At 36.0% G+C, this 9,554-nt stretch overlaps 1 protein-coding gene across 1 annotated transcript; it reads right to left on the bottom strand.

The window, feature by feature from the left end:
* Positions 1–1,898: 1,898 nt before the first annotated feature.
* LOC115448489 (peroxidase) lies at positions 1,899–9,244 on the bottom strand. Its single transcript, XM_030175915.2, has 12 exons — positions 9,058–9,244; positions 8,566–8,705; positions 8,001–8,165; positions 7,226–7,413; positions 6,321–6,519; positions 5,728–5,916; positions 5,193–5,337; positions 4,517–4,676; positions 3,778–3,951; positions 3,059–3,257; positions 2,451–2,556; positions 1,899–2,033 (listed from the first exon to the last, which is right to left on the bottom strand). Exons 1-12 carry the CDS (start codon positions 9,180–9,182, stop codon positions 1,952–1,954), a joined length of 1,872 nt encoding a protein of 623 aa, XP_030031775.1. The 5' UTR covers positions 9,183–9,244; the 3' UTR covers positions 1,899–1,951.
* Between the last annotated feature and the right edge of the window lie 310 nt (positions 9,245–9,554).

Below are 9,554 nucleotides of genomic sequence, written 5' to 3'. Positions count from 1 at the left end.
CTGTTTGACGGCAGAAATAGACGTTGCGGTGGTATACTCTCATATATTAGAGACCACCAGTGTACCTATAGCTAACTAAAACTAAGCTTAAGTTCATTAGTTTACCTCCTACACCTTAGCCAACTTTCAGACGTAATCTAACCTTTGTTGCAACTGTCTTTACACGCTTAAATTAAGTGTTGGAAAGCCAGTAAATAAATAAGTTTGTTAGAATATTAACGGTTCCAATGAACGGAATAACAGCTTGATGTAATTGTGGACAAATAAAATGTATAATAATTTATTTATGCTGTTATTAATAAAGTTATATAATACCTACCTACCAATCTAGTTACATTTACGATTATGGAATAAAAGAATAACTTCATTTTGAACCAACGCGAAAAGAGTGACAACAATCAACATTTCTATTTATACCACGACTTTATGTAACGTAAGTCGCACTTACAATATTGGTCTATTTCTGGCTTCTAAATAATTAACTTTACCTATTAGAAAAGGCTATTATTCCACTGTAGACAAATCTAAAAGACCAAGATATTCTGCGTGTAACCATTTCGTTACAGTACCATTTTCGCATAAGCGTTTCATATTTTTATATCTATATTAAGCCTCATTAGTTGTGGTTATTTTTTTTTGGATATTACAAGTGATATCGACTTCTTTTGCTAGCCTTTTCCACCTCTTCGGTGAAGACTTCCTTCATCTTTCATTTGTTGCGGCATTGAGCTATTTAATCCAATTCAAAATGGCGACTTCTTTCACGTCGTTTTTCCAGCGCTTTTGTGGCTTCTTACCGGGCGCTTTTTTTCTCATGGCTTTCACTCATGGATATGTTTGCATCACGATTTATCATTCCGAGTAACTTATCCAGCCCACTTTCATTTTGGGCGCGCCACTCGTTTCATTAAACTTGTGATTGCTTTGTTCTCTTAGCGATTTGTTTGTTTTGTGGTTCATCAATGTCAGCTCTGCCAGCTTTCTCTCTACTGCCCTCTGGACCACTTCCAATCTATTGATTTTATCTTTGGTGAAAACCCAGGTCTAGGAACCATGAGTGAGCAGTAGAATACATTCATTAAATACCCTGTAATTTTGTCCCCCACAGATTTCCAATAAGCTAAGTTCAGTTTCAAGTAGGCTGCTCAAATAAGTGTTTTTCGTTTATGGAGTTGGTTAATTTGGTTATCCTTGCCCATTTTGATTTGTTGCATATTTCGATACGTTACGTCAAATAAAAATACAAAAACAGTTAGAATGCGAAACTCGAAGTATACGGCTCACAGTTTTTCCCCTTTTTACTTTATTATAAAATAATTTGACGTTATTGCTTCTTTATTTTAAGAGATATCAAAATTTTCAATATACTGTTCGATGGCGAATTAAATTTTGCAATTAGTTGCATGTTCAAGGAAAATAGGTTCTTGAAAATTCAGTTTCTAGCAGTTATTAAGTGTTAGATCTCTCGTATTGAAGATTTCATTTGTTTATTTTTTTCCGCAGCAAAGTTTATTTATTTCATCAAACAAGAGACAATGTTGTTTTCCGGTATAAAAGAAGTTATAGCCAATGTGTGTGTATACGGTCTATATGCTATGACGAATACCATCGGTGGATGGCAATAGCATCGTCATCATTTATTTATTCCTTAGGATCAACGGCTTTCCGTGCTTTCGGAGTCACGGGGGTATGACAGCGCCATCTCCCTGACTCCGAGCTACGACTGAGCCGATTTGGCTTAACCCGGGATTTGAACCCAGGACCTCAGTACGATAGTTGTATTCGTACCGTGTACAATTATAACTGCGTCAACGAGGCAGTCACTTATTTATTAATATCAAAGTAATGGTAATTTGAATGGATACTCATAGAACAATTAAATAAATAAATACAAATAATTTTATTAATTTATCTCGTTTATTAGCAATTCTGCCAGTGCTCAGTCTGTCGTTTATTCGCAGAGGTTGCATTTATCATCTTTCCACATATTGAAGTCAATTCTTGGAATCTCCTCACAGCTTACTTTTTCATTGCTGAAACAACATATAAAATTATTAATTCAATCTGCTTATAAGCAAATACAAGCTCATGAGAATTATGTGTTCTGGATTTATCCTAGATTGAATAATATTTTGTGAGATTATAAACGGAAATTCCCGGGTTTGAATCTTTTTAAAAGCTTTCGGTCAGGGTACCAGTCAGATACTAACCAGTAAATTAGTAATTTTAACAAAATAGACATGTGCCCTCTTGTGATCTGACATAATATATGATAATAATATATCGCATACTTTAGACATAAATATTTATATAACAATCTGATAGACTCTTGATTTAAATGCGCACTTCATAACTATGTTCATCAGTCACGACAAACTTCTTTCTGCAGCAAAATTGTATAAAGCTGATATATTAAATTTCCTTTAAAAATATATGTCTATGAGTCTTACCCAGGTCCAATCCTCAGGAAAGCTTTAGGCTGTATGTGTGTCACATCATCTCCGACAGCGCAAAGCAATCCGGCGAACGATCCTCTATTTATTTGCTCCAATTGTTCTGTAATAATAATTGTTATATTATAAATAGCTAATAAATTTTATTATTAATCTGGATACAGCAGATGAATTCTGGAAATAGGAGAGCTATTACAAAAACCGATTATGGATACCGAGTGTCGTGGTGAAGAAATATATCTGAATAGAGAATTCCCTTCTTTCCGGAAGACATATCCAATGTGAAGTATATGGATGTTATAAGTAAAGGTATTATTTTACATGTTCACTAAATAGCTGTTATTACCGGAATAGTCATTCCACGCCAGTGGAGCACTAAGTAATAAACAAATCGTATATTGTACAATATCAGTGCTATTAAATATCACCTTGACCTTCAGTAGGGCTTTCAGACGTCCGAGTTCTTCTGGATACGTACTACATTATTTATTTCTGTCACCAAACAGCACATGCTAATATCGTATTCTGAGAAACAGGACATTATAGGAAACACTATTCCGTAAGGTATTATGAAGTTTCTTATTCTAAATTGAATCACCACTTACCAGCTGTGAAAGCATGTGGTCTGTTTGGTCTCTCGTACCAATGGCGGTCACTAACCACGGTTCTCTTCAATTGCTGAACGATTAGACAGTACACGGTAGGTGGAACCCAGGCTCCCTCCATCAAGCGCTCAGACCAGATACCAGCCATCAGTTCAATATCCCAGGGATCTTCGTACACTTTTTTCAGCAGGTTTATTTGCTAGAAAGTTTAATATTACTTATAATCTGCTCATCAGGCTTGTATTATAAACTGTCCAAATTATTGAGCTCTAATCTGCATCTGATCAGTCTTGACCAAATCATGTTAGAAAAACCCACAAGTACTATCCAACCTGGTATTAGAACTCAAAGCCTCCCGGGTCATAGCCCGTATTTGTTGCCACAAGACTAGGGAAGATATGATCATTAGTTGCTATTGATATGGTAAATATCTGTGTACATATGAGTCATATATCAAATGAGAAAACATGTGAATATACCGAGATAAATTGCAGTACAAGTTTCACTCTACATCGCTCACGTGGTCTTTAATTCGTGTGTACTAGTAGCGATCGTAGTAGAAATCCATGCGATTAATGATTTTATTAAAATTAACTGTCAAAATTTAGATCTAGTTGACAATTAATTTCAGATAGGATAACTTCACTGTCGCTAACTTGTTAAGTAGATACTATCGTTCGAAATACACTGAATACTAAAGAAATATGTTCAAATCTTACAGATTTATCCATGAGGTATTCCAAGTCCTCAAATGTCTCATGCTTCTTTTCATAGTTGGTGCACAAGTCTCTGTAATATATGTACGGGGCAAGTCCGAAATATCTTCCTTTCGCCAAATCGTTGCTTAAAATATCAAGTGTCTTTTGCAACGGTCCAAGACCGAAGTCAGCCATCTGCAAAAATAATCTTTTTTATTTCACTACAATCAACGTAAAATCAGGTTACTTGAATTAAATTATTTGAAGTAGGGTTCCCACGCGAGCAAAAGTGCAAGCAAATTCACTGTGTTATGCAAATGCCTAACAAAACATTCATGGTAAATATTCAAACGGGCCATTACAAACGCGATACTTCGGCACAAAAATCATAATAATATCAGCCCTGTCCCACTGCTGGACACGAGCCTCCTCTACTACTGAGAGGAATAAGGCCTTAGTCCACCACGCTGGCCTAATGGGGATTGGTAGACTTCACACAGTTTCAAAATTCCTATAGCGAATTTCTCAGGTATGCAGGTTTCCTCAAGTTGTTTTCCATCACCGGTAAAGCAAGCGATAATTCACAAAGAATACACACATAATCTTAGAAAAGTCAGAGGTGTGTTCCCTTGGGATTTGAACCTGCGGACATTCGTCTCGGCAGTCAGTTCCACACCCAACAAGGCTGTCGCCGTTTTTTTAGGCACGTAAACGATAGAAATTAAAATAATAATAATAATTAATATTTGAAATGAATTACATCAGGATGTATAGTTCCATCGCCGAATCCTCCAGCCGGTTGCAAGAAGACTCCTTGCGTCAATCGCCTCAAGTTCTCATCATAAGCCAAATCTTGCACTCGGAGAGAGAAGTTCACCGTCTGGGTAGTCCCCATGAAATTGTGATATTTATCGTATAATCTAAAATTATAGGCACATTAGAACAAGACTATATCATATTTATTCCCAGAAGGGTAGATAGACACGTTACTACACTGAAAAGTTCATATTTGTTCCATGATGTGATAGGGGGCGAGCTTATTGCTACAACCACCAGCCACAGAACTTCCGCTGCTCAAAATAGGCTTCCATAGATATTCCAGACTAACTACTAGAAGCGGCCTGCATCCAGTGATACCCTAGGACCTGTTTATATAGGCCCTAATGAATTTCGCAACAAATTTTAAAGTGAAAAACTTAGGAGCTTTAAATCAAGAAACTCATCCTCAATTAGTATTGGAATCGTGAATTGAATTGTAAAATCTTACAAAGTGGCAATCTAGTCTTTACCTACCCCTATAGGATAGAGGCGTGATACTATGTATCTATATATGTCGTTAGTTGTGGTTTTGTTTATCATGCTTAGATTAATATTTAGTCTATATGCAAAGGTCAAATTACTGGCCTATTATGCCAAAAAAGGTAAAACATACTTACTCTTGCGTTCCATCCTGAGTTTCGTGGAACCAACGAATCGAGTAACCATATTCAGCAAACACTCCAGGTAGGACCGTTTTATCGTATACATCTCTAAACCCATCATGAGAGTTAAGAACACCTTCTTTTATCAAGTTTTCTTTTCCTGTAATATAAATTTAAAATATTACGAGGAGGACGTAAAACCTTTCTATACTATTGAAGATACTCAATATAAATGTTATTAGGTAGTAGTGAAACGTTATTTGAAATGTTGGTATAATTAGAATGTACATAAAGTATTTTTGGAAGTAAACCATGAGAAAAGGTATCGTGAATAAAAGTAAGCCGTATCAAATAGAATTACAGTTGAATTGTGTAATAAAACTTTAAAGTAAACTATTTATGGATTTTATCGCGGATATTTCGAAGACTTTGCAGCCATCGTGGTCACAGGACGGACCGAGGTGTTGGTCATCCGCAAATCAAAGTTACAATATCTATCTGTCTAGCATTCGCGTAAACATAAGAAATCATTATGTGTAAGAAAACTTACCAAGAACTTCACCATAGAATTCATACATCATCATCCGGGTGTAATAGGCAATATTGATGTCCATAGCCGCATGGAAAAGTGTGTCATCATCCCAGCAAGGGTTTACTGCAGCTAATCCGTCAGCAGCATAATTGTGGAATCTCCAGAACCATGTCGAGAACAAATGTGTGCCGAGAATTGTGTTTGGAACTAAAAACATTTCATTTGGAACTTTTAAATCTTCAGATTGTGATAAGGTTTATATATTAGTACGTGAGGACTTGGTTGATATGAATATATAGATAATGGACTGTATTACATTTGATCATTTTAGACTTCCGTACCGAACAGTTGTTAACGGGAGATTTTCAGTTAGCCTATTCGACGGCCTTTGTCTGTCTATTCGACGAAGAGAAGGAAATTGTTAGATCTTTTTAGGAACATGATCTAACTGATTTCTAATCCATGAGTATTTAAAGAAGGGTTAAAAGTATTTCATAAAAGTTCTTAACATTCATTTAGTTCTTTTTTTCATATTTTGTACTGACAAGAGTGGTACGCATAATTATTTTTAGTGAAGACTATACGAAGGTATAGGAGAGAAAATTTATTACCATTCCTGGTGCAACCAGTCTCCCTAGCTTGTTTTATTAAACAAGTAGTGCCTTCAACAGCATCACTCGGTAGAGCTATTCCGTTCACAACTTCAACTTTCAGTTTTCCCCCTTCATTAGTCCTATGATCATGGATTGCTGACGCGTTTGCGTGCACATATGTCATAGACAGATCCATATGTGTTGTTGACTTCGTAATCTGAAATACACGTACGTTTTAATTTTAACGATGTTCTATGTTTTTTTTTTAAGAGCAACCGAGCTTTTTGTTAGCACGAGTGTTTTTTTTCCAAACAGCACTGCATAAGAAATTTTGTTATCTGGATTGAAGAAGACATCGTACTTAGGGCAGTATAGGACTTGTTTCACGATATTGTCGTTGCAGTATGTATAATTAAAAGTTCTGGGTAATAGTGCTATAAAATTTGATGGATATCTATATAGGCGATAAATGTATTGTTTGTACTTTGAAAAAACAAACAGTCAAACGAATATGTAGGTATAATAAATGAAGATTGACTGCTCAGTGGCATAGCTGTAATCCGTCCACGGTACGATTACAACTACCGAGCTGAGGTCCTAGATTCGTATCCCTGGTCGGGCCAAAAGTAATTTTGACTGGGTGTTTCCATCTCAGATTGAGCTGGTAATCAGGAAGTTGGCGGTTTGATACCCCAGTGGCTCGGAAAGCATATAAAGCCATTGGTCCTGCGCTTTATCTCTCTCCGGTCATTTCGGATTGCTGTCTCACCAGACTATGAGAGTGACGGAACACAGACAGCGCCTGAGTATTGCGCACACACTTGTGCACACATATCTCGGGCTGATTTTTGTTTTGTCTGGCCGCCGTAGTCGAAATTTGGCTAGGATTTCATACAGGTATATATTTCATAGTAAAAACTTACTCTGTTAGGAAGCGTATTAGTTGGTACGCATCCTTCAGTTTGGAAGGTCAGCGGCTTGGTCATGTTATTGCAGTTCATGCCAGAAAACCTGTGCACATTGTCATTTACAGGTAAAAAGTTTGGCGCGCAACTGGGATTGTTTAAGCCTTCAGGTTCACAGCAGTTCGTGTTTATCAAAACGTAGTTTTCTAAAAAAAAAACAGTAATTTATAACATTTTTATAAACAGTGTTTTTGAATCTTTTAACACAATTGCCTGCGCAGCCACACGCCTAGGCAAAAGTTTTATGAGCTGAAAGAAACAAAGATCAAAATACTCTGAGCTAGTAATAATAACACTAAAACTCCTTTTTGCGAGATCTCGACCGAAAAATTACGATCGTAATGCTTATTGTCGCCTGATTTAAAGAACATGATGAGTAGTAACTGACCGAGTATTATTTGAGCTTTAGGATTCTAAAAACCAATGGCAGTGGCGAAAGGCAAATTTTTCGGAAAGGGAAACCGAATCAACATATAGATACTAATAAGCATGAATGAAGCCTGCAAATTATTCTAAAGATAATAAGATTCTACATAAAAAGTAGCCAACATAAATCGGGTTATATGGACCCTTAGCTACTGCCACGTGGAGTGATGTGCGTGGTGTTAATATAGTTTACGGGCAGTCAAATCGCTAACAACAAAGCGGACGGCGTTATTCATCTCGACATTTATAAGTATAAGAAAATGTACATGATTTTAGCGTATTGAAGTATAATTATCAATATATTTACCTATGTCATGAATGGCCACGATGTCAGCAGTAAAGAATTCTATGAAGTATGATGCAGACGTAGCGAATTTGTCATCTATTCCATCGCCAACTTTAAGAAGATGTAAACGAACTGATCTCGTAAGTGGAAATTCTTTGCCTGATTTCGTTTTTCTTAGACCAAATCCTGAAACAAATTAATTCAAGTTTAGGTAATAATAACTAAATATCGGCTGCGGCAGGGCTTTAGGCGCCAAAATTAGTAGATATTACCAATATAAAAAAATAACATCAAAGACTAAAATTTTAATATTTTTAGAATCTCGTATTTTATGTGGAGCTACATACGTTAAATTATTTAGCAAAATGTCGAATACTGGATTAAAGAACTGAAACAATTCTCCAAAATATATAGGCCAGCGTGGTAAGCGAACCGTGGTAGCCAAGAAAAAAGATATTGAACAAAAATTACGTTTTCCTGTCCGAAATTCGAACCCAGAATCTCAAAGCAATGTCAGCAGAACTTAAAGAAGAAGAAAGGTGGGTATTTAGGCCTCTGAAAATTTAAGTATGATATATTTACTAACCTTCACTATAATAAGCAGGTAATAATCTCAACTCAGGCGTATTCATGGTTCCATGGCTAGGATAGTCCAGGTTGTTGCAGGAGCCGTCAACTCGCCTCCACTCATTCTCATCGCAGGGTTCGAAGGTGACTACGCATATGCTGAAAATATTATTATTGTCCAAGAGATGTATAATGTTACTAAATTACGAGTACAAACTGATGGCGATCGTAATGCTTTCCCACAAACAGCAGAAACTTCATCTAGAACTAAGAATTACATACTTGAAGTAAGTAAGTATGTCCTACTAAAACACAAATTGTTAAGTCTCATAATATCTTGAAGCTTCCAGTGCCTAAATAGGCTGAAGTGCTTATTAAACTGGATAGAAACGCTGTACCAAGCGATATTATTATTCATCTTCCATTTCATAATTCCAAAATATTTTTTTGTGCCATGATCCAACATGGTTTTATAACCGTCGTCTATTAAAAAATGTTAAGTTAAACTTACGCGTCTTTATTATTTGCTTTGTATTTAGCTACTTCTTCCTCTGATACTGGAACTCCATAATAAGAGTGGTATGTAAGCGCGTTGATGCAATAAAGGAAATTAAAGAAATAAAATGTATACCACATTTTAAGCCTTCTCGCCAATTCTATCTCGCGAACTGCACGTGTCCTGTTACTTCTGTCATTTATATATGCTTCATCTTCATGTCATATCCGTATATTTCAGTGCATTTGTGTAAACTAAATGTTATGACGGAATTAAGGGAGTGCCCCCAGCATAGCGACGCGCTAATTCTATTTTTACTGCATAATGGAAATATCAGTAACATTTTTGATATCGTGTATCTTCTTCTAAATTACATATCATTTTAATTTACAATCAACACTATTAGATAGATAATTTAATAAAGAATATTTTGACAGTTTAAAATTTTCAAAAAGACCTATAATTAAAGATATTGTTTATGAATGTTTACGTATTCCCGCCGGTCACTCGCA

The sequence above is a fragment of the Manduca sexta genome, chromosome 26 (genome assembly GCF_014839805.1).
Source record: "Manduca sexta isolate Smith_Timp_Sample1 chromosome 26, JHU_Msex_v1.0, whole genome shotgun sequence".
Taxonomy (NCBI): Eukaryota; Metazoa; Arthropoda; class Insecta; order Lepidoptera; family Sphingidae; genus Manduca; species Manduca sexta.
This window is presented reverse-complemented; position numbering and strand designations above follow the sequence as displayed.